The sequence below is a fragment of the Protomyctophum bolini genome, assembly GCF_963924005.1.
Source record: "Protomyctophum bolini genome assembly, chromosome: 24".
Taxonomy (NCBI): domain Eukaryota; kingdom Metazoa; phylum Chordata; class Actinopteri; order Myctophiformes; family Myctophidae; genus Protomyctophum; species Protomyctophum bolini.
In genome coordinates this window covers 5,785,318-5,811,267 of record NC_137885.1, presented here as the reverse complement: position 1 = coordinate 5,811,267, position 25,950 = coordinate 5,785,318, and the positions used below count along the sequence as shown (strand labels likewise).

General features: G+C 41.6%; 2 protein-coding genes across 2 annotated transcripts in view; one reads left to right on the top strand and one right to left on the bottom strand.

Annotated features, from left to right (window-relative positions):
• Positions 1–201: 201 nt before the first annotated feature.
• On the top strand, positions 202–8,609 carry LOC308311704 (nck-associated protein 1-like; the record flags this gene model as incomplete). Its single annotated transcript, XM_080758491.1, has 14 exons — positions 202–216; positions 267–385; positions 1,115–1,171; positions 1,801–1,897; positions 2,936–3,039; positions 3,791–3,923; positions 4,213–4,294; positions 5,019–5,077; positions 5,915–6,060; positions 6,221–6,353; positions 6,542–6,661; positions 7,248–7,387; positions 7,903–8,034; positions 8,387–8,609. 14 exons carry the CDS (start codon positions 202–204, stop codon positions 8,607–8,609), a joined length of 1,560 nt encoding a protein of 519 aa, XP_080614617.1.
• A 5,203-nt stretch (positions 8,610–13,812) lies between these two features.
• Positions 13,813–25,950, bottom strand: part of LOC308311594 (limbic system-associated membrane protein-like) — a 31,908-nt gene continuing 19,770 nt past the window's right edge. Inside the window, exons 7-8 of the mRNA XM_080758345.1 lie at positions 17,881–18,029; positions 13,813–13,980 (exon numbers count right to left, since the gene is read on the bottom strand). Coding sequence (XP_080614471.1) covers positions 13,883–13,980; positions 17,881–18,029 — 247 coding nt within the window. The 3' untranslated portion in view covers positions 13,813–13,882. The remainder of the gene's footprint in view (positions 13,981–17,880; positions 18,030–25,950) is intronic.

Genomic DNA, 25,950 nt, shown 5'->3' with positions numbered 1-25,950 from the left:
CCTCCCCCCTCTCTGTGTCTGTAACTGTAAAGAACCCAAACACGTTTTCTACTGAACTTTTCTATATTCTGGGTGAACAGACATTGTTATTATGACAATGTTACTTATTGTGAAACAAGTCGTTTTCCTTTGAGCCAAATGCTTTTATTTTGAAGGGAGTTTTGTGGGACATAGCTGTCGTGTATTGGTTACTGAAGTCACATGACCAGGAAGCAGGTGACGACAGGTAACAGAAATGTATAGGGACACCAAAGGTGATGTAACAGAATGTTATTATTGAGACTGGCAAGTTGGCTCTGCAGAGTTCCGCGTGTCTCTGCCTGTTTAGAGATGAGGTCTTCCACATTCACAAAGCAGCTGAGGACCTGTTTGTTAACATCAGAGGGTAGGCGCGCGTGCACACTCACACACACACACACACACACACACACACACACACACACACACAGACACACACACACACACACACACACACACACACACACACACACACACACACACACACACACACACACACACGTGTGCGTAGGAAGCATCTACACACACATTTATGCCTGATTTATAATGTACATTTGGTGACTTGATGTGTACAAGCTACATTATGAATGTTGAGCATTTGTGATTTTTATGTCAAAACTCTTTTGCCGATTTAGGAATTTTTTACACACTCATAACATATTCAATGTCTCTATATTGTCACTGTTCTGCTTAACATCCTCAATTACACAATTGTTTGTCTTTATTAGTATAATAATAATAATTTATTGGAATCTTTAACACCTTCATGCCATGAGTTTAGGGTTTTCTTTTGTTTTCAACTTAAAATGTATTAATGTTTCATGAACAAGAATAGACAAAGACATACAGAAAGCAATAAGACAAACAATTGGACATTACAGTATGTGTTGCCATCTCAGGAAATAAAAGTAGTAGACAAATGCTATAATTGCAGGAGTTCACACACAGACAGGATAATAATAAAATGGAAACAATTTGTGAGCGAGCGCGCACGCACGCACGCACGCACGCACGCACGCACGCACGCACACACACACACACACACACTGGGTTCAGGGTTTTCAATCAGTGCCTCTCTTCAATTTGTGTGTTTCAGATACAACAAACGCATCAACGACATAAGAGAATGCAAGGAACAAGCACTGTCTCATGCGTACGTATCCTAATCTCTCTTTGCCCTCCATCTCTTAATCTGCCTCTATCTGTCTATCTATCCATCCATACATCCTTCTCTCTTGTCTTTGTCTCTTCTCGCCTTTCCCTCTTTCTCAACCTGCTATCCTTTTATCTTGCATGCTTTTGCACTTGTTTAACCACTTTCTCTAATTGGCCACTCATTCCTCCATCCATTAGTCTTTTAGTCCTGCATCCCTTCACTTTTTAATCACTTAAACCTTATGCTTTTACGCCCCCTGATGTTTTCACGCTACACTAATAATATCTGTGTGTTCACCCCAGAAAAGGGATGGAAGAAAAAATGCTATTGAGAAACATTCCACTTATTGGCTGTCTGGGCCAGTTTCTTTGGCCAATGTCAATGGGCTGACATTACTGACCCTACCAAAATCCATTTAAGGTTTTAGTATAAAACAAAAAAAATATATAGTATGACCAGTTATTGAACTAGTAAAGGTAAAATATTTAATTCCTCCCCTGCTCAACCACCTGCCTTCTCTCCTCTTCTGTCAGTGGTACTCTCATCTTACCATGTTGTCCCGAAGGTGATAGAATATATAATTGAATGATGTGTCATTGGGCATCATCTATGTGTTTGATGTGCAGAGGCTCCATGCACAGAGAGAGACGCAAGTTTCTCCGCTCTGCTCTGAAGGAGTTGGCTACCGTCCTTGCTGACCAGCCTGGACTCCTGGGCCCAAAGGTAATATATAATGTCAACTTAACCCATTCTTGGGGTGGGAACCCCTTTTGGTGTTTTTAACTAAGCATTATGTTATGCTTTAGCTATTGAAAAATAGCAGATCTACAAGCTCATAGCGTGCCACCGAGTGGCGCACTACGAGCTTGTAGGTCTGCTATTTTCTTATTTTTATGATCAGTACTTTATTTTAGATTTTTTACAAACGCATACAACAGACAACCTAAAATACAGACACAAGCAACAACAGCAGAGTACGTATTCATGGACAGACAAGATAGATAAGAAAAAATTGAAAATAGTTTACATTATTTAGACGACCAAACGCAGCATCATCAACCGTATCATAATGTGTAGTAATACAATAAACAATCAAGAGGGCATTGCCTGACCATGGATCACACCAAGGGACCTGCAACATGACTGAGGAACACGTCCCACTTCAGATCATATTTTAGGTCTGCTATTTTTGAAAAATCGTAAGGCACAAATCTTTGAATATATATTCTTTCAGAGCGAACGTTTTTTTATTTATTCCGACGTCAGGCCTGGGTTAAAGAGTCGTGCTGCAATATTTGTATATTCTATGTTATGGAGTTCCTGTGGAGAGCCAGAAGTACAGGACCACAACGTTAGTACTGCGAATAATAATAATGGTGATTCCTGATCTGGTACTGGTACCCAGTTTATACAAGCTCAAAATCTGGGCATTTGAAATCACGCAATGCTTTAGCGCTTTGTCCCTTACTCCAAGTTGTGCATTGTGGGATTGGGATAATGCCTTTTCAATCGGGGCCAGAATACGTTATCACACAGTTTATTAAGGGAATACATTATGTTCTGATAACTAGTGTGACTCTGTCTTCTTATAAACCTAATGATTTAAGATGAACTTTTCTACTTTCTATTTAACACCTGCATGAGTTGGCCCTATAATGTTCTGATGAAGATAATGATACCAAAGTAGTGTGTTTTTTCTTTGTACAGTAGGTGTTCAAAAAGAGACCTTTCTCTCTTTTACTCTGTGTTCTCCACCTGCAGGCGCTGTTTGTGTTCATGGCATTATCGTTTGCCCGTGATGAAATCATCTGGCTCCTTCGTCACGCCGACAACATCCAGAAGAAAAGTACAGATGACTTAGACAAGTAAGCAAACACACACACACACGCACAATAATACACACACACTGATACATGATCGCACACAGTAATGTGTGTTTGGTTGCTATGTATATAATGGAATGTACATCGCTAGGCACGACAGAATTGTTGACCTATTAGCTAAGTTCATATGTTTCATCATCTGCCAAAATGTATAAGCACTCGTATGTTTTAACTGCCATGTTCATGTAGCCAGACTCAAATCACACTGTCGTGTGGTATTTGAGTCTATGATGATTTCAGATGTCACAGCTAATACACCAGATATTGTTGGTGTTGATGACCGTAGAGAAGTGACCATTTTGGAAGTGGCATGTACATTTGACCACAGTCTGGAAGAGGCATTCCTTACCAAGGTGCTTAAGTACCAGCGTCTTAAAGATGCTATTATACAGCTTGGCTACAAATGTAAACTACTTGTGTTCATATTTGGAAGCCTTGGTAATGTCCATAAATCAGTCGTGAGGTGCCTGCAGATTGCAGGCATGCCCAAGCTGAGAGCTGATCAGGCATCGGCAAAATTCTGTTCAGTGTCTGCAATAATTGGCAGTCGCCATATATGGAGAAGGCGATGCCCGTGATCTGTATCCTGAAGCACTTGTTGTAGAGTTTTCCAAGTTTGCGCATCCACTATTGTTTGTGTTCAAGAATTTCTTGTTAAGTGTGTGTGTGTGTGTGTGTGTGTGTGTGTGTGTGTGTGTGTGTGTGTGTGTGTGTGTGTGTGTGTGTGTTACAGACACATAGCAGAGTTGATCTTCTACATGGAGGAGCTGAGGGCCCATGTGAGGAAGTATGGTCCAGTCATGCAGAGGTACTACGTTCAGTATCTATCTGGTTTCGATGCTGTGGTGCTCAACGAACTGGTGCAGGTACACACACACACACACACACACACACACACACACACACACACACACACACACACACACACACACACACACACACACACACACACACACACACACACACACAAGCATTGAAAATGTCAGTGGGACAATCTTAATTAACGGGGGGAAGGGGGTTACTGAAACTACCCCTACCACCCATGGTTTCATATTCCTAATATTTATTTGTATGACAATGATGAATAATGGCTAAAGGAACATGCATCGATAACATTAATCACCGTAAGAATGGAACTTGTTTTTTCTATGCTAGAACCTCTCTGTGTGTCCAGAAGATGAATCAATCATCATGTCTTCCTTCGTCAACACGATGACCTCTCTCAGCGTCAAACAAGGTAAACATAAACTACTGTACTGTAAATCATGGTTTGAGGTAATCATGTATGATCATTTAACCCTGAGAGTGTACAATTGCAACAGGTCATTCTTTCTTTATACAGTCTTTCAGTTCAATTAACCCATTTAGGCCTGAGGTCGAAATTAAAAAAAAAGTCTTCAAAATCCTGACGGCTTTCTGAAATGTTTCTGTTTCAGTTGTGCTCAATATTTCATGTCAAGGAAAGGACCCCAATATGAAAATATGTTGTTCCAGGGACCCCAACACAGAAGCAAATAATTTAGTTAAAATGTTCACTCTGTAACAATATATATTCAAAGATGTGAGGCACATTTTCACCATTTAAAAGAAATAGCAGACCTACAAGCTCGTAGAGCGCCACTCGGCGTGAGCTTGTAGATCTTGTATAACATAAAAGGGGTTCCCGCGCAAAATGGGTTAATACTGGAATGTACTGTGTTTATATTATGCCAAAAACTGTTTCATGGTTTCTCTCTCTCAAAAAAATCTAAAAGGAAAAGAAAAACCTGGTACAACAGAATAACATTCATAAGCCAAACGCCAGCAGACAGTAAACATCAAAGATTAAATGCTTATGTCCATGTCAGCTCAGTGTTGTGGAATATAATTATTGAAGGATGATGTGATGTGTGTGAATATTGTTTTAAAAATAACATCAAACACAGTGTTGTGGTAATTTTGCACATGCTTGTTCCTTATAGTGGAGGATGGAGATGTGTTTGACTTCAGAGGCATGAGACTGGACTGGTTCAGATTGCAGGTACACACACACACACACACACACACAGTTGAACTTGATACCAACTACATGTTATTCAGGAACAAATTGTATCGAACGAATTTGCTATATTTTCAAGATGTCTCTGGGCAAGCTGGATATTATGCGTTTATATTGTCAAACATATTTTGTGTAAATGTGTCCTTTTTTTCAAATTCAATGTCAATTCATGATCATGTCAATCAGAGATCAGCGGATGAGCTTTTTTGTCACCCGAATCCGAGTGTGCATATTTATAATCCGCCTGTTATCCCACCGCATAAATGACTTAATCCAATTTATATATCCGCAACCACCCGAAATCCGCTGCAGGGATATAGCCAATCTACAAGTTCAAGGAAAAATACTACTAACGCACGCACGCCGAGATTTGGTGCCTTTTTAAAAAAAACTATATTATAAGCCTATAGATAGATGTCATTAGTTTATTTCCGTTTTAAAAGTTATAAAACCTATAGATGGATGCCATTCATTTATTTCCAGCATTATTTCACCCGCGGTTTATCCGATATTAATTAATAATATATTCTTTTGACCCAAACTGCGGTTAACCGGCTAAATCCGCCATCCGCTGGTGTCTAATGTCAATACATGCCTCAACAATGATGCTATAGTCTTCCGTTTGTCGTTCTCTTGTTTCTGATTCCTCAGACTTATTGCCACTTTCTTTGCATTTCGGTTCATCCCTACTTCCTGTTTTCCTTTTCCTCATTCCCTCTTCGTTTCCATCCAACCTGCCTTTCTTTCCCTGTTCATTTGGTTCGTTCCCTTCTATTCCATCTTTCTGTTCTTTATTCCCTCCCACCATGTCTCCTCTAGGCGTATACCAGTGTTTCTAAGGCCAGTCTGGGTATAGCAGACCACAGGGAGCTGGGGAAGATGATGAACACCATCATCTTTCACACCAAGATGGTGGACTCACTGGTGGAGATGCTAGTGGAGACCTCTGACCTCTCCATATTCTGGTGAGAGACACACACACACACACACACACACACACACACACACACACACACACACACACACACACACACACACACACACACACACACACACACACACACACACGCACCTTATACATCAACACATTTACACAAAATAAATAATATATTTTTGTGTGTGCAGTTTCTACAGCCGTGCATTTGAGAAGATGTTTCAACAGTGTTTGGAGCTACCATCTCAGAGCAGACACTCCATCTGCTTCCCTCTGCTGTGTACACACTTCATGTCCTGCACACATGAACTGTGCCCCGAGGAGGTAACACACACACACACACACACACACACACACACACACCCAAAAGAAAAAAACACCCATAGTCCCAGCTAATGTGTTGTGTTTTTAGCAGAACATACTGTGTTGCAGTTTGTGTCCGCATAGAAATAACAAGTATAATTGTAGCCATAGAACAGCCCACATTGTGTGTTTATGTGTGTGTCTTCTAGCGCCACCACATAGGGGATCGCAGCCTGTCGCTGTGCAACATGTTCCTGGATGAAATGGCCAAACAGGCCAGAAATCTCATCACTGACATTTGCACGGAACAATGTACTCTCAGTGACCAGGTACGTACTGTACACGCACACTACAACGCCTATTTTTGGTCAATGGGACGACACGAATGAGACAATTTGAATATAACGCAGTATCAATTCTTTGTTGCCAAGTATGTTGTTCATATTTCCGTTCTGCTAATGACAAAGTGATCTACCATAAACCCATTTTGACCTGAGATCAGATTTAAAAAAAAATTCTTCTACATCCTGACAGTTTTCTGAAAAAGCTATGTTTCTATGTCAGTCGTTCTTCGACTGTTCAAAAATAGCAGATCTACAAGCTCGTATGATTGTTGTATAATTGCAATATTACACGAGAGGGTGTTCTTCATCGTCATTAATGCATGCCTGCGATGCTGCAGGAGAGTTCCGAGTGCATTAATGAATATAAAGAACACCCTCTCGTGTAATATTACTTAATTAATTAACTAACTGGTTTAAGACAGCCAACACTAGGCCTATGCTATTACAAGATATTAGCATTAGCAACCATCCTACCAGATGTGTCCAATGGTTTTGTTGTCTTGTAGCAACATTTGGATGAATTTAATATATACATGCAATATTACTACTACTATACTTGTTTTGTCTCCAGCTGCTTCCTAAGCACTGTGCCAAGACCATCAGCCAGGCCGTCAACAAGAAGAGTAAGAAAGCTACAGGGAAGAAAGGAGAGCCGGAGCGAGAAAAGCCTGGAGTTGAGAGCATGAGGAAAAATAGATTACTGGACACACACACACACACACACACACACACACACACACACACACACACACACACACACACACACACACACACACACACACACACTAGAACATTATTATTCAATAAGTATTGTAAATCCTTAACCCATTTTGACCTGAGATCAGATTCTAAAAATGTCTTCTACATCCTGACAGTTTTCTGAAAAAGCTATGTTTCTATGTCAGTCGTTCTTCGATTTTTCAAAAAATAGCAGACCTTCAAGCTCATAGCGCGCCACTCGGTGGCGCGCTTTGAGCTTGTTTTTTTTTTAGCTTGTCTTTTCAATAGCTAAAGCATAACATAATGCTAACACCAAAATGTTGAAATTCTTGTCATTTAAAACGAAATGTGAAAGGTTTGTTTTCAATGTACTGTGTGTGTATTTCTGTTATTGTAGAGCCAGGGGTTAAACGGGTCACAATAATAACCTGACTTCACAGCCTTGTGTGTTCTCGTACAGACAGCAAAGTGTTTGAAACGTATACTTTGTTGTTGTCTTCTTTCAGTCTGGACAAGTTGCACACAGCCCTGTCTGAGCTGTGTTTCTCCATCAACTACGTTCCCAACATGGTGGTGTGGGAACACACCTTCACACCGCGAGAATACCTCACCTCACATCTAGAGATCAGATTTACCAAGTAAATACATGTACACACTGCAAATACTCACATGTGTTTGATTGCTCAATGTTACACTGCGACCTCTAAAGCCTGCTGTAAATGATCCCCAAAATAAATATTGCTGTTGTCCTCAAATGTTGATGCATGTATCATGTATGTAGATAATGAATTATGATTTGTCATCAGTGGATACAAATTACATTATGTATGTATTTATTTATATTTATCTTAACGTTATTGTCTAGCGAAATGTTCTAATTTAGCTACAGTTGTCAAAACACGTGCAAACATAAAGTAAACCTTTGTCTGAGTTCATCTTGTTACCTTTTATTCACATGGAAAGCTAAACTGTTTCATGTGTATGTGTCAGGTCTATTGTGGGGATGACCATGTACAACCAGGCTACTCAGGAGATAGCCAAGCCCAGCGAGCTACTGACCAGCGTCAGGGCCTACATGACCGTCTTACAGTCCATAGAGAACTATGTCACTATTGACATTACCCGCGTGTTCAACAACGTGCTGCTGCAGCAGACCCAGCACCTAGACAGCCATGGAGAACCCACCATCACCAGCCTTTACACCAACTGGTAAGATGACCGAGACCGGGTGGCGCCCGCTGGCCTAGTGGTGGCCTGACGGCGTGTTGCGTGTTTGAGTACCGTATCATGAACTTCATGGCAACCTTTGCTGCATGTTGTCTACATGTTGTCTCTGTAAGACAGCCCTCCCCTATACACCGGGAGGAGCAGTGCACCATTTCTTACATTATTTATTTAAAGACCTTTTAAGCGTCGTACGAAGCCAACTCTTGTCGTGACAAATCATGACAACAAACACAATTTTTCAGGCCAAACAAAGAATTAGAAAATAGAAAAAAACACATTTTTTGTTGTTTTTCTTCTTTGTAATATATAGTTTAAGAAATGCCTATGGGAAAAATGCATTGGGATTCATTTCCTGGGCCACTCGTTGTTCTGAAAGGGGGAGGGACTGCGACGCTCTATAGGGGTGGCTTTCAGGACTATTCTTTAGATTAGGGTCTGAGAGGTTAAATCTCATCAAATGGTGGCCAGTGGCTCAAATGCCAAATAAATAATGGGCCTTGAAATGAAAAGGGTTGAAAAGCACTGTCATAAACCCATCACTGGCTGTGTTGTTAGGGTTAGGAGCAACACTACGTCAACCGTACGTCCCACAAACGCTAATATGGTATCCGTTTTGCATTCAGGTTCTTGGAAACGCCCCCCCAGCCACTGCGTTAGTTTGACTGAGGTTAGGTTTAGGTATAGTTTTACTGAGGTTAGGTTTAGGTATAGTTTTACTGAGGTTAGGGTTAGGTATAGTTTTACTGAGGTTAGGGTTAGGTATAGTTTTACTGAGGTTAGGGTTAGGTTTAGGTATATTTTTTACTGAGGTTAGGGTTAGGTATAGTTTAACTGAGGTTAAGGTTAGGAATAAGGTTAGGTTTAGACATAGTTTAACTGAGGTTAAGTTTCTGGTTGAAGGACTTCAGTGTTTTGTACCATACTATAGTACAGAACAAATAATGTTTGCTTTTGCCATCTTTGTTGAAGAAGAGTCTGGGCAATTATATTTTAGTTTTGAGTCTTTTATGGCCGTGTTCATTTTTTGTTGACTAAAAAGACTAGACTAAACCTGCATAATTTAAATTGCCTAAGAGGGCCTAAAGTTCAATGGACAAGCTTAAATCAGAATTAGCTATTGAAAGTAACACTAAGCCTAAAAAAAATGCAAAAATACTATTTATTGTACATGATGTTTTATTTGTAGCCTGTGGCACAATATTGTATATTGTATTAATAAATCCCCATTGTACTGGCACACGAGGGATTATTTGGAAACACACCTGAATTTGCACAATATAAACAAGAGTCTCCCGCTTAATCATTGGGAGTGACGTAGTCTTGCATCTCTATTATATATCAACCTGTTACATATGTGCACAATTGTTGTTTTGTTATTTATTAGTGTGATTGCCCCGAGGGCAATCAGACTATTGTTTTACTGCACTTTTATTTCTCCTTTATTTTCTTTATAGATAAACTTTATTTTGACGTGCTACTCCTCCCACAGTTTTTTTCCACATGAATGGGAAAATGCAAACACTCACTTTCAAGTATTTTTTCCTCTGAGACCGTAAGGGCTATACTTACAAGACTTGGAGGAGAGATTCATCATAATTACTCAAATTAATTACCTTAGAAGTATACCGGTCGGCCTCATGGTGGCGCTATAACAGCCAACTTTACGTTTTTGGGTATAACTCTTGAACCGTAGGTCTGAAAATATTTTTTTCCCTGGATTCCTTGGGTCATGACGGATCTCCCCATATAGGCCACGCCCATTTGCGTCTAGATAGATTTCCCGCCATTTTGAATTTTGTTCAAAACACACTTTTTGCTCCTCCTCCTACAGATTTTGTCCAAATCTCACACAAATCGGTACACATGATCTACGGACCTATCCGATTAAAACAGCACAGTCAGAATTTAGATCTTCTCTATCGTTCGGCCGTAATCGTCTTCCGAAGTTAGTGGGAGGGGCCTATTTCACGGAAAACGCCCACAACTCACGCACGGAATGTCCGATCCGTCCCAATTCTGAATCGCTTGTCGAGGGTGGCTTCATCAACGCGGAGCCAAAAGCGATTCCATTTTCGACGGCTGCGATGTCGGCAATCACACTTTGCAATTTCCCAGAATTGCCTCTTTCTAGTTTTATTGGCATTGAGAGAGGCCAAATCCAGAATTCCAGATGTGTTTTGTGTTAAAAAAGTAGTAATAGTAGTTACTTAGTCATGCCACCAGGGGGAGTTTCGCCTATTAGGTGGGCATTAATAAAACTTCTGGGAACTCAGATTAGTCCTTCAGATACCAGCTTGCAGCAGCAGCGCCTGCTTTGAAGAACGCAACGTAAATCTTCTGTGTACTGTATTTTTTCCCTCTACAAAACAGGTTAGTAAGTAATATGTAGCCTACAAAAGCATCACAACTTATTTCAAAGGACTCCCTTTCTTCTTTTGTTTGGTCTAAGAATAATACAGAAATGTTGTTTTGGATTTTGGTTTAGTTTGAGACTTGGAGTTTGCATTGAATGTATGACTGATTCTAAAAATGGCCTTGTTTATTTTCTGTGAAAACGCAAGCTCTTTGACTAGACTAGTTCAGATAGTTCCGAATTTTTGAACTTAGGCAGCTGTATGAAATACTTGCCAATAATATAGTGGTTGATGATTGCCCGAGTCCCGTGGTGTCTGTTCTAAATTAACTCAAATTAGTGTCCAGCCACTTGTATTGCATAGGGTACCAGGATGTTATACACAGGTGCCCTGAGGTGGGTCATATGTGGTGATTACATGCAATGTGACTGTGAGTTGATTAAGGCCCAATCCCAAATGCCTCCCTCAAGCCCTGAGCCCTGGACCCTCATTGACTTTAGTGACGTCAGCTGTAAGGGCTTGAGGGTGAGAGGCTGCAAGGGCTCCACATTGTTGTGAAAGAAATGGGACAGCACTTTGAAGATGAGTCCGCCATTCATGAGTCCATGACACTTTATAAAAACTCTCCATATTCACAGCCAGTGCCTACCTACATGCTTGGCCTATTTATACATGTCTATCATGTCTATTTTAGTATTTAAGCTGATCGTTTCATAAATACACTTTCCTGTGTGATATGGGTTGTAATATTCATATATAATAATATTCATTATACATTTCATTTCCATATTCTTTTACTTTGCTCATTAGTCATTTCTCATCATGTTTCCCTTATTATTATTATTGTTATTAAATATATAGCCTATATCCTTCCATTCCGTCTCCTTTTAAGAACAGTGAAAAAGCACTATTGTGTTTGTTGACATTCTAATCGCGATACATAACTAATTTGCATATTTAAATGATTGACGTTTGGAGGATCCCCCTCATTCCCCTGGTAACGCTATGAACTGTGGGTAATTTCTTTGCTAAAGTCAGCCCAAAGTCAGCATCGATGCTGACTTTGGCAAAGGGCACATAAAGGGGCGGGGCTGAGCCCTCACTGACTTACCGATTTCAAATGGGACGTCCCTCAAGCCCTCGCAGACTTCACATGAACGCGCAGCTAAGTCAGTGAGGGCTCATTGAGTCAGCAAGGGAGTGGATTGGGATTGGGCCTCAGGATCCCATCTTCGTCGACAAGGCAGCCCTGTGTCCGGTGTGTTTCAATACTTATCATATATCAGATATCATATGTGAATCTACAACACTACACTCACAAAACTAATGTAATTTAATTGTAGCTATTGTTGACCTGGCTATTTCTACCATGTAGTAGCAACTTTCGTTCATTGTTTTACCCCTCTATCACACAGAACTATGTTTTTTGTGTGTGTGATTGTGTCCATACCACTACTAAGTTGAACGAAATTTCACTATTATCTTAGAAATGACTCAACAAACAGTTTTGTGGATTCATTTACTTTTAATGCGTGGCCCCGGTGCCCCCCACAAAATGACCGGAACTACTTAATATTCACCAAAACCAGAGCAGAACTCCGACCACGGGACTCGGACAATCAATTAATACAGTTGCAACCACTATATTAATGGTATTTCATACAAATTAAGTTAAAAAAAATGTGAACTGTCCCTTTAACACGACAGTTTAGCACAGGGTTTTGTGTGATTGTACAAATGTTTATTGAATTGAGTTGTGATATTTTGATTAATTCAGTTATGTGTTCTTTATTTTAAAAGTTAACTACAAAGCCAGGTTTACTATAGTATTAACTGATAAGACTGAGGCTGATTAAAGTAGCAGTATTAACAATGTGAGTTTTGGAGCACATGCAGATGTATTTTGTAAACGGTTGATGTGAGAAAAAGAGAAAGGAAATTAAAATAAGATCCTGTGAATAAAGAGACATGCAGGTTTTGAGGAACGCAACAAATCCGTCTATATTTTCCCTGTACCAAACAGGACACATCTTCTGCCGTCAGAATATCACGGTATAGCAGTCCTAAAAGTTTACGCTTCGACATAAGATCCGCTGTGAGGGATGCTACATGTGCTGGACGCGTCTGGGAGGACCAAAGGGACGCGGTCAAGCCGCGGTGGCCGTGGGACAGCGGATCTACTGCTTCGGAGTCCATGACAACTACGACGATGACATCGATGTGTATACATCTTCGACAAGGTGTCCTCGAGCTGGAGTGAGCTGTCTCCGGTGGAGACCCAATTAAGGCACTCGCAGCGACATTCCCAAATGTCGTTCCCTACCAGCACCAGCTGTGCTGGTAGGGAACATCATCTACATCTGGGCATACGACAGATGGCGAGACGGCCAGGTGTATGCTTTCGACGTCAACGTGCACAGATGGTTGAAGAAGCGCAAGGCTTCCGGTGGGTCCTTTCCAGAGACGAGGCAAGGTCACTCGGCCTGCGTCCTGGGGAAGTTCATGTACGTCCACGGAGGAGTGGCCAGGAACTGCCCCATAATATGGTTTAACGACATCCACAAGTTGGACACCACCACGATGATCTGGACTAAGATCGTCCCCGGAGGAGCTCCACCACCCATTTCGACGCAACACTCTGCCACCATCGTGGGGACAAAGATGTTTGTATTCGGGGGCTTCTATTCGGTTTCGGGGTCGTTCTACCGCAACACAAAGACTTGAGTGAACCACACAAGATACGCTATGCCCCGTATATACAAGATTTACAGAACCGTTCAAATAAATGGTTCTTTTAAAAAGAACCTCGGTGAGGTTCTTTTAAAAAGAACCTCGGGTCTGAAAGGCTCTTTTCCGGGAACCAAAAAAGTGGTTATTCTATGCAGGAGGACGTCGTGGTTTGGTATTAACACTTGAAGAAAAGGCAGGAGACGCAGCTGAACAGAAGCCACAGTGAGTGAGAGACACAAGCAGAGCCGCTGATGTCTCGACCTGACCCTGGTCCTGAGAGGGAGAGAGAGAGAGAGAGAGAGAGAGAGATAGGGAGAGAGAGAGAGAGAGAGAGAGAGAGAGAGAGAGAGAGAGAGAGAGAGAGAGAGAGAGGGTGAACTCATGTATCCATCAGTATTAAATCAATTCTGTTCCGTTCTTTTGAAGGAGTCAAGGGATTCGCATGTCATTAAGACATGCAAATCCCTTGACTCCTTCAAAACCGCTCTCAAAGGGCATGCACCTATACGGACGGCTGCAATTCGAAACTGGCCCCCGTAAAATCTGAACCCCCCACCTCACTGTATAAGTTTCTTTTCCCTTTTTACCTCCTTTATGATGAAATCCTGTTCTGTTCTTCGACTATATAGAAGTGTCTATTTGTACGTCTCTAAATGTTTTGATGAATTGAACATGGTGGACCCTCTTGTAAACAAGTGTAATGCTTAATTGGGTCGTCCACTCACAGTTAACAGTCTTTGTATTGAGTTTGTGCTTGAAATGTACTGTAATTCTGCAAACTGTCAATTCTGGTTATGAATATTTCAATTCTCACACTTCCACAAGCTCCTGCAAAGCTTCAGTATAGAGGAGTGAGTGCCATCTGGTGGCCAATGTGAGGTACTGACTGTGCTTTTGCTGCAACCATTGGTGAGCTGCCGGGGTGCATACTTAGTTTAGACTAGTCATTGGTTAGACATGGGTTAAGGTTAGGTTTAGATGTGCTGCCCCGTGGGAGGTCAGGTTTAGGGTGAGGGTTTGAGATATGTTGTAGTTGTAGGACTAATGACTGGTCTAACCAATGACTATAGTCTAAACCAAGGACTGTCTAGGGTTCAAATGCCTAGTTATAACTTGAAATTGCTTTTAGTAAGTAGCATAAGTCTTGACTTAGCTATAGGCTAAGTTTGAACTTAGTGTGATGTGGTGCAACCCCCTACTGCACCTTTAATGTTTTTCCTCTCATGAAAATGTTTTTTCTATTGATTGTTTGTTTTAAGTGTGTAAAGTTTTTCTGCTGCAGGTAAATTCTCCTCTGATTGGTGGACTGACAGGTTCTAGCCCTGCGATTGGTTTTGGTTGCTGTGCTCCTTCCCACTCCCAGGTGTTATACATGATCATTAATCAATGATCTATTTTCTGTCATTGTAATTATTTGCCTGATGAAGACCTAGTCGGTCGAAACGTTGCATTTAATTGTTGCCTTAAATGCGTAGTGAAACTTTTCAGACCGTTTCAAGTTGAAACACGGCTCTGAAGTTTCTGAACCAACAATCAGAGCGTTGCATCCCTTCAGGCGATGGGACGGTAGCTAGGGGCGGTAGCTACGCCAGTAATACACTGTCTGGGGGTGTTATCTTGAATGGGAATAAAAACGGAGGGTTTCTGTAATCAGTAGCAGCTGTGTTGGACAGTGTCGGACGGATGCGCCGATATGGGGAATTAAACGGGTGAGCTTCATTTTTATCGGCTTTTGTCGATGTGGGCCTCGACACGTCATCACGCAGCGCGTTTTCGTTTTCAGGAAAGTAATTAAAATTAGATTTTTATGGACTTTTGATATAAAAATACACACAAATTAGAATTTGCCCATCGTTAGGTATATATGTGGGCCTCGACACGTCATCACGCAGCGCGTTTTCGTTTTCAGGAAAGTAATTAAAATTAGATTTTTATGGACTTTTGATATAAAAATACACACAAATTAGAATTTGCCCATCGTTAGGTATATATGCCCATATGATGACCACGGATATGGTCTAAAATAAAGTAAGTCTCGGAGCTCTACAAACTGGATGTTCTTCCTCTTCCTTGATGTTTGCCTTGACGCCTGACCTCCAGCACCCTGATAATAATAATGAATTGCATTTTTATAGCGCTTTTCCAAGTGCTCAAAGCGCTATACAATGGTTCATTCATTCATACATTGGGAGGTGAAGCGGCGAACAGTCGACGCCAGCGTCCTCACTTCCCACCCCCAATCCAACCCTTGATGCTGAGTGTCAAGCAGGGAGGCACTGGGTCCCATTATTTAGAGTATTTGGTATGACCCGGCCTGGGATCGAACCCCGACCTCCCAGTCTCAGGGCTGACACTCTAACCACAAGGCCACTGAGCTGGTAATGTAGGCATTGCCTGAATGTAGGCATTGAGATGTGCACACAATCCTCTCTCTTGGAACATTATAATAGCATGTGACAGGGTTGAGCTTGGACATCATGCTCTCTCTTTAAAACAAACACCGTGGCCGTCTGGAATTTAAACAACCACGAGTATTTGGGTGGACTCGTAGTATTCTTTGTGCAATTTTAGCACGTTGAATGATATATTGTATAGTTATTTTCAATGCATTCCATAATGTTCAGTGGTCAAACGAGGAACATTCAGCCTGTTCTAATTGACTCTGAGGGTAAAATGTGGCTTCTCTGAGTTATTCAACTACGTTCAAGTACTTTACTTGTGGGGTACTTTTACTTTCCATTACACTCCATTATCTCCCACTCGACGACACGCCGAGACACACACTATATGTTTTACTCCACTATAATTATTTAACGACTTTAACAAAAACAAACTAGTTAACAAAATAGTTTCAATTTCCCCCCAAATCAATCAATATAATTTGTAGAGACTGGCATTCGCCCAGTCTGTTAGTACAATAGTTCTCAACCTTTTCAGGCCGTAACCTCCCGAAAAAAATAGAACTTGGATTGCAGGAGTTTGTAGATCGGCTATATTCCAAATTGTTTGCCTCTTTCTCATATCATTTGAGAAAGATTATCATTTGAGTAAGTTACTCTACTGTTAGTAGAGTAACTTACTATAGAGGAAGAGACTGGCACCCTGGATGCCCAGTCTGTTAGTGGACTAACAAACTATAAAGGAAGAGACTGGCACTCTGGATGCCCAGTCTGTTAGAGGACTAACTTACTATAGAGGTAGAGACTGGCACCCTGGATGCCCAGTCTGTTAGAGGACTAACTTACTATAGAGGTAGAGACTGGCACTCTGGATGCCCAGTCTGTTAGAGGACTAACTTACTATAGAGGAAGAGACTGGCACCCTGGATGCCCAGTCTGTTAGAGGACTAACTTACTATAGAGGTAGAGACTGGCACTCTGGATGCCCAGTCTGTTAGAGGACTAACTTAGTATAGAGGAAGAGACTGGCACCCTGGATGCCCAGTCTGTTAGAGGACTAACTTACTATAGAGGAAGAGACTGGCACTATGTATGCCCAGTCTGTTAGAGGACTAACTTACTATAGAGGTAGAGACTGGCACCCTGGATGCCCAGTCTGTTAGAGGACTAACTTACTATAGAGGAAGAGACTGGCACCCTGGATGCCCAGTCTGTTAGAGGACTAACTTACTATAGAGGTAGAGACTGGCACTCTGGATGCCCAGTCTGTTAGAGGACTAACTTACTATAGAGGAAGAGACTGGCACCCTGGATGCCCAGTCTGTTAGAGGAGTAACTTACTAGGTAGAGACTGGCACTCTGGATGCCCAGTCTGTTAGAGGACTAACTTACTATAGAGGAAGAGACTGGCACCCTGGATGCCCAGTCTGTTAGAGGAGTAACTTACTATAGAGGAAGAGACTGGCACCCTGGATGCCCAGTCTGTTAGAGGACTAACTTACTATAGAGGAAGAGACTGGCACCCTGGATGCCCAGTCTGTTAGAGGACTAACTTACTATAGAGGAAGAGACTGGCACCCTGGATGCCCAGTCTGTTAGAGGACTAACTTACTATAGAGGAAGAGACTGGCACCCTGGATGCCCAGTCTGTTAGAGGACTAACTTACTATATAGGAAGAGACTGGCACCCTGGATGCCCAGTCTGTTAGAGGACTAACTTATATAGGAAGAGACTGGCACCCTGGATGCCCAGTCTGTTAGAGGACTAACTTACTATAGAGGAAGAGACTGGCACTCTGGATGCCCAGTCTGTTGGTGGCCACGCAGGTGTAGTTCCCATAATCCTCCTGGGTGGCGTTGGCGATGGTCAGGACGGAGGTGGTGCCGAGAGTCTGGATGTTGACGCCCTGACCGTTGGATATTCTGTGCAGGGTCGGGGGGGGGAGAGAGATAGAGAGAGAGAGAGAGAGAGAGAGAGGGGGGAGAGAGATAATAAAACAATTGTTGCTGTCGGGCAGAAACCAGCTAACTCATAAATCAATGCCATTGAACCCCCTTTACCAAAAAAACATATTGAACCAATGAAAAGTATTAAAAAGTGCTTCTTTACAAAACTATAGCTAACTGCATTTGATCCTCAAACTGTGCGCTAAACCAGCTAACTAACTTCTCCCCTGCGGCAGAACATGCAGTTTAGAGATCCATTGTCAGCCGTTTTGGCAAAACCTCCCCCATTAAACTCCACTTGAGCTGGATCGGGGTAAAGTGGTGTTAATGACACATCCAAGGCTCTGACAGTAGTAATAGTAATTGTCTCTGACAATTATAATACCACCTGTATTGTAATTGGTGCATCATTGCAATTACCTCTCCTCTCAGAGAGAGAGAGAGAGAGAGAGAGACAACAAACATAACACCTGCGTGTATTGTATCTTTCATTTAAAGTGCTTCCAACCTAATCCTATTTACTTTAAAGTGCTAATTTGAACGTGAAGCATGCATGCGAGGCAGCCCGAGTTTATGCTGACACACACCATGAGGCTCATACGGAGACAAATTAACATAAAAAGCAAATGTCCTGGCATGTTTTTTTGGCCAACAGGAGGTCAGTCAGGGAGTTGGCAGCGAGATAAAGTGCCAAGGGCCTCTTCCCTCTGACGAGGACAGCGGAACAGAGAGTTAAGGTGGTTGCACACCGGCCGCGTTTCTCGGAGAACCGATGGAGAAACGCCGCTTAACCCATTCTGACCTGAGATCAGATTCATACGAGGTTTCCACTGGACACACACTGGTCTGATGAACCCATTCTGACCTGAGATCAGATTCTAAAAATGTCAGTCGTTCTTCGAATTTTTCAAAAATAGCAGACCTACAAGCTCGTATCGCGCCACTCGGTGGCGCGATATGAGCTTGTAGATCTGCTATTTTTCAATAGCTAAAGGATAACATGATGCTATAACACCAAAATGGGTGCCCGGTCAGAATGGGTTAAATTAAAAATCTGAATTCGCGCCCGGTGTGTGGAGATCTTTACTGTATGTGTGTGCAGTGGAAGAGACAGAGAGAGATATACACTTATGACCACTTGTTTTAGTTTTAGTCATAGTCTCTTGAATAGTTTTAATTTAGTTTTAGTCACATTTTAGTCACCTGGAATGTTTTAGTGTTAGTCTAGTTTTAGTCGACTAAATATCTTAGTCGATTAAATCTACAGTTGATTTAGTCGACTAAAATCAATTTTGGCAGGCCTTGAGGCCGTCGCAATGACTGTTTCTTTTACACTTGCTGAAAATAGACGATCTACAAGCTCACAACGCGTCGCACTGCAGCGCATTGTGCGCTTGTAGATCTGCTATTTTCAGCATGCAACCAAGTGTAACATGACTTTTATTTGTACCGGTATCTCTTGTCCACTATAGTCCCTTCCTAACATTTTAGTCTAGTTTTTATTCGTTGACGAAATTGTCAACATATTTAGTCTTATTTATAGTCACCATAGCTTTGTTTTCCATTTAGTTTCCATTTAGTTTTTGTCAGTGGAAAAAAAAGGTACAAGATTCAAGATTCAATAATTTATTTGCCATGTCAACAAGTTGATAGGAATTTGTCTTGGTTCATACTCAACATATACAGACAACCATAGATATACACAAACAAGAAGGACAATAATACAATACAAAAACCAGCAGCATAGGAAATTACATCCAGTTTTTTAAAGTGCTATATGCATATTGCTACGAGTTCAGATGTCTAATGGCTACGGGGTAAGTGCTATCCCCATGTAGAGCTCTGGATACTTCTATATCTCCTGCCTGATGGGAGGAGATTGAAGAGGTGATGTGCAGGATGGAGAGGAGTTGTCTGCAATGATTTTATTTGCCTTCCTAATTATTCTGGTGGAATAGAGTGAGGAAAGTGTATAGGGAGGCTGCATCCTATGTTTTTTGATGCGCGACGTACTACTCTTTCCAGCTTCGTATACTACTCTTTCCAGCTTACAGTCGACGAACATGTTTCGCCATAGTATCAGTCAACACTGGTGCAGCGGAAGAGGGAGTGTGTACACGTACAGGAGTGTGTGTACACGTACAGGAGTGTGTGTACACGTATACAGGAGTGTGTACACGTATACAGGAGTGTGTGCACGTATGCCATGCGTGTGAGTTCCTGTGAGGGAGCACAACTGGTGCTGCATGACTGCATGGTTTGCTATCAGCATCCCTCTGCCCTGCGTGATAAGGCCATTGGAGCAGTTCCATAATATTCTCCTGTGTGTGTGTGTGTGTGTGTGTGTGTGTGTGTGTGTTGATGGGAATTGAATAGAGGTTTGTCTGGGAGACCCAGATACCTACAGGGTCCTATACGGTATATATGCATACATACGCCACTTTGGCCTACTTTTACTAGAGAGACTCTGGAGGAATGCAAAGCGTGGTGCATGCCCCCCCGTACAGGTCAGCAGATATGTATACCGTAGCTCCCCTTTTTTCTCTCTCTTTTTGAAGGCTGGAGCTGTAGAAGAATTGCATGTGTGCCAAGAACAGACCCAGGGCGTGTGTGTGTGTGTGTGTGTGTGTGTGTGTGTCCCCACAGCCCAATGCTAGACCTAGATCTCTGGTGCCGCCACCGCCGCCTCCGACGTGGAATATGTGTGCTTTTTTTCTTTCAACGCAATTTGTTTTGGGGTCACTTTCCCTCGAAACTATACTTGTTTAAAATGTATGACTTCTTATGGCACGCAGATATTTTTATTTATCATCAGGGAACTTGGTCAAGCAGCCACACTCCTTCAATCTCAGTTCCTCCTACATGTACAGTACAGTACAATAGCTCGATCGAGGCCGATAACGTTTTGGATTATGACGACGACGGTGATAATGATGATTATCGTGTATATATATATCACTATCGATATAGCACTGACGAAGGTCTTATAGGACCGAAACGTTTGCTTTTTAATTGCACTTTGAGCACAGAGCACTTTATGAGCATGATAAAAATAAAGGAAAGTCTCAATCCAAGGAGTTTATACTAGTTTAAACTAGTGTCTATACGGTGAGCGAGTCTTTTCCTGTCAAAGTTTCTCGTATATACATGAATGCCCCAGAATCACATCTCCGACCGTACATTAGAAACACTGTCACGCTGCTTTAGAATTTGTATCAAACAATGTGTGACTCACACTTAACCCATTTTGATCGGGAACCCCCTTTTGGTGCATTATGCTATGCTTTAGCAAATTAGGCAGGCCCCCTCTCTGGCCATTTTTAAAACCTCGCTTAAAACGCACTTTTATTCTTTGGCTTTTAACACAGCATGAGACCTCTGTTCCTGAACTAGCCTCCCCCACCCTCCTTCCCTTGTTTTGTGTTTTGTTTTGTGTGTTGTCTTTGTATTCTGTGTTTTTAGTCTATGCGTTTACTTACTGTTTTACCTATGTACTGTACAGCACTTTGTGGCAGCTATGGTTGTTTTAAATGTGCTTTATAAATAAAGTTGAGTTGAGTTGAGTTGAGTTGAGTATTGAAAAATAGCAGATCTAAAAGCTCATAGAGTGGCGCGCTACGAGCTTGTAGGTCCGCTATTTTTGAAAAATCGAAGAACGACTGACATGTAGAAGACATTTTTTTAGAATCAGATCTCGGGTCAGAATAAAAACTGTCAGGATGTAGAAGACATTTTTAGAATCTGACCTCGGGTCAGAATGGGTTAATTGTGTGCTTCATGCATTGTCACGATGCAGACCATACTGTACTTGGGCAACTGGCGGTTAATATCAGAACACTGGTATATTATTGATTTCTTCCAAACATGCAAACATGACCCGCTTTAGCGACTTCAGTCTATATATGTGTAGCTTAATAACTAATAGTAAAATGTCATTGTCGTTTTTATGTTCCAATGTATTTTGATTTAGTTCATCAGTACGTTAACATAACTCTAACTAAAGGCGTTTGCAATTAAATAAAAAAGGTTACTTTTCAGGATTCCAATGCAAAAATAGCAAAACATTATTACTAGATTTAAATTCAAATATAGCAAAAATAGCTGATCTGAGCTTTTTTTCCCCCAAAGTCTCCTGAACTTGAACACAGTATTTTGCGTTGAACACATTTGTTTAGAAATCATACACCGCATCTCCACTAGCTAAAGAGTGCTGGGTTGCCCCCCCGAAAATAGCTGATCTAAAAGCTCTCAACGCGTCGCAGCGCGACGCGTTGAGAGCTTGTAGATCTGCTATGTTCGCTATATTTTCGTCCAAAAGTGCCCTCTTACGGGATTTCAGCCCCTGCCCCTGAGCAAGGCAGCACGCTGCATATGTTGTATTGCATAATGTTCTTCAATACAAATCTGACATCAGAACAGAAGAAACACACTTTGAGCTATGCTGCACCATTCTCTTGGAATATATTTAAACAGTTAGTTAGAGTTGTATTTAACCTTTATTTAACCAGTAAAAACACATTGAGACTGTGTCTCTTTTTCAAGTGCAGGGAACTGGCCAAGAGGCCAGAATACATAATTACACTTTCAAACGCTATACATTGTACAAGTTATACAACAGCCAAATAATAAATCCATGAACAATACCTCCAGAAGCCTGTAGAATACACTAAATACTAATAAAACACTAACAAATAACCGGGTAAGCTACAAGAACATGTACATGAAGCACATTCTAACGCACAAATTAGACACAATGTTTGCCAAAGAGTGATCATACATTTCAATTGTATGCTTTTGTTTTGAGGTTCTTGGATGTGTGTTTTATGCATGCTGCCTCAAAATAAAGGATAGAAAAACACAAATAACATAAACACGTCATGATCAAAGTTCACAGACAGAGGGCAGCACTGGCCTACTGAATGGTTTCGATGGTCTATAGCTGCCTCCTAAATGCAGTCATTATTTAACTATCAGGGGTTTGAAATGATTTGATGATCCCTCTGCTACGTGGAGGCCAAACGGGGCGCTGAGCGAAGGGTCAAAAACGCTGCGACCGACAAAGGAAGAGAAAATGGAAAGTGGAAGGGAGAATATGACAAATGTGATTATTATTGTCTGGGTGTTGGAGGGCCGGGAGACGCGTTATAGTTGGGACCCCTGCACCGCAGCTCCAGGAAAACCCTGCTGTGATTGACTCGATAGTTCTCGTTTTTGCAACTATGCCTAAATCTAACCCCAACCTCAGTACAACTATACCTAAACCTAGCCTTAGTATAAAACTATACCTAAACCTAACCTTAGTAAAACTATACCTAAACCTAACCTTAACCCTAACCTCAGTAAAACTATACCTAAACCTAACCTTAGTAAAACTATACCTAAACCTAACCTTAGTAAAAACTATACCTAAACCTAACCTTAACCCTAACCTCAGTAAAACTATACCTAAACCTAACCTTAACCCTAACCTCAGTAAAACTATACCTAAACCTAACCCAACTATACCTAAACCTAACTAAAACTATACATAAACCTAACCTTAGTAAAACTATACCTAAACCTAACCTTAACCCTAACCTCAGTAAAACTATACCTAAACCTAACCTTAGTAAAAACTATGCCTAAACCTAACCCTATAAAACCTCAGTAAAACTATGCCTGCCCGGGAGCCACTCAGACACATGGTAAGGCTGGTCTCTCCTGGAACGTTGGTGGGACTCCAAATCAGACTGGAGACTGAAGTAGATATAGTAGCACGAGTCACTGTGCAAAAAGCATGGAATACTAAACGGTTCTGTATATTACAGGAAACTCCCGTTAAACCTTCCAACAAACTCCGGTAAACTCCCGTAATGCACCATCACACCTGTATATTACCGTATATTAACTGTAGTATGGCCTGCTAAACTTGCGTGTGCGTGTGCTGCGTGACACATGCAGACTGAGTTAACCCTGCTAATGAGTCATGTATTTAGTAGGATGATGAATGGAGTCACACACACAGAGCCGTGCCGAGTCTCCACACCTGGGAGACGGATGGTGGGCAGATATGACAGTGATCAAACACATGCACGGCATCTGACAACAACAACCATCACGGCTGCCTGTCATGCTATATAGCTGACAAGTGACAACTCACTTTCTTTATGTTTCTGTTGCCACGGGCAACAAAGCTCTGAGCAGAGAAGGTATACACGCTTCCAATTATTGTCTGTCTCATTTTCATCAATTCAAAATGTCACTTAATTGTTTACCCTGTATCCTGTATGGATTCTGTCTCCTCCTGATAGCAATGATTACGTCACAATGTAGAGCTTTTACACATTATCACTTACACCTTTAAACTGTTAATTATACGTCCCATAGCTGGTGGTGACGGGGCGTTGGCATGGCAACTCCGGACCAATGTTAAAAGCTGCCATGGGGGGCTCAACCAGTATATATACGTTGGGGTCCGTATTATATACGATAAATAAAGTAGTCCATGGCGCAAAAATAATTAAGATGCGGCAAGAATAAAAATGCTGGAACACATGGTGATCGAGCCTTTGCTATAGTTTCGCCCCCCCCCCCCAGGCTATGGGATGACCTCCCGGAGCACCTGAAATCTGTGGCCTCAGTGGAACTTAAAAAATAAATAAAATCTCTCTCTCTCTCTGCTCCGTTAGATTAGCTTCATTATGGATTGCGCATGCGCGCTGCCGTCCACCTCCCATTATACAGGCAGACTAAAAGCTGAATAACTCCTAATCTACGGAGCTCTCCGTGGTTTGGTCAATTAGCGCGATTTTCGGAGGTTTTTGCTGATAATCCGGTGGTCTAGAAGATGGAAACATTGGTGCTTTCTAGAGCAAGGATGGCTATATTTTAGCTCGCTAGCATTGACGCTATTTATGTAGCAACAACATCCACACACGGGTGCGGGTGCGTGCGCACACCAGTGGTGCGCGCGCACGCATGCGCACACCACTCGTGCTCATTGACGTACGACACAAACAGGTACACGGACATTGCTGGATGTAGAAGTGGTTCCACCACTTAACCCATTCTGACCGGGAACTCATTTTGGTGTTCAGCATCATGTTATGCTTTAGCTATTGAAAAATAGCAGATCTACAAGCTCATAGCGCGCCACCGAGTGGCGCGCTACGAGCTTGTAGGTCTGCTATTTTTGAAAAATCGAAGAACGACTGACATTTTTTAGAATCTGATCTCAGGTCAGAATGGGTTCATCAGACCAGTGTGTGTCCAGTGGAAACCTCGTATGAATCTGATCTCAGGTCAGAATGGGTTAAAAACCCACCTTTTTAGACAGGCCTTTCCAACATAGTGCTGGATTGATTGTTATCATTTCTCTTTACCTGTGCCGTTGTTCTGGTTTCTCTTTCTTTGCTTTCTTTCTTTCTTTCTTTCTTTCTTTCTTTCTTTCTTTCTTTCTTATATTTTATTATTAATATTACTATTGTTACTATTGATATGTTTTGCTTTTATTGTTGTGAAGCACTTTGTGACTGATGTCTGTGAAATGTGCTCTATAAATAAAATGTACTTACTTACTGTGAATTTGACTCTGATAGCGAGCGGGCCATGAACATTTGTACACTTTACAAATAGATCAGCCTAACACTGTACATGTAGCATGTTGTCAATGTATGTAAATCCCATAACCTCACTGCGTATAAATCCTGACAGGCAGGTATACGTTAAGGTAATAACGCATTATCATTATCATCATCATCATCTTATTTGCAAAAGTGCCATCAATTCCCCTTTATCCTTACAATGAATTCAATGTTGTTTCTTCAATATAAAAATAAATAAATAATGTAAACTAATGTAACTCGGGTTGGAGTCATTTTTATTTGGAATGGCACATTCGGACATATCGGCAGTGTGC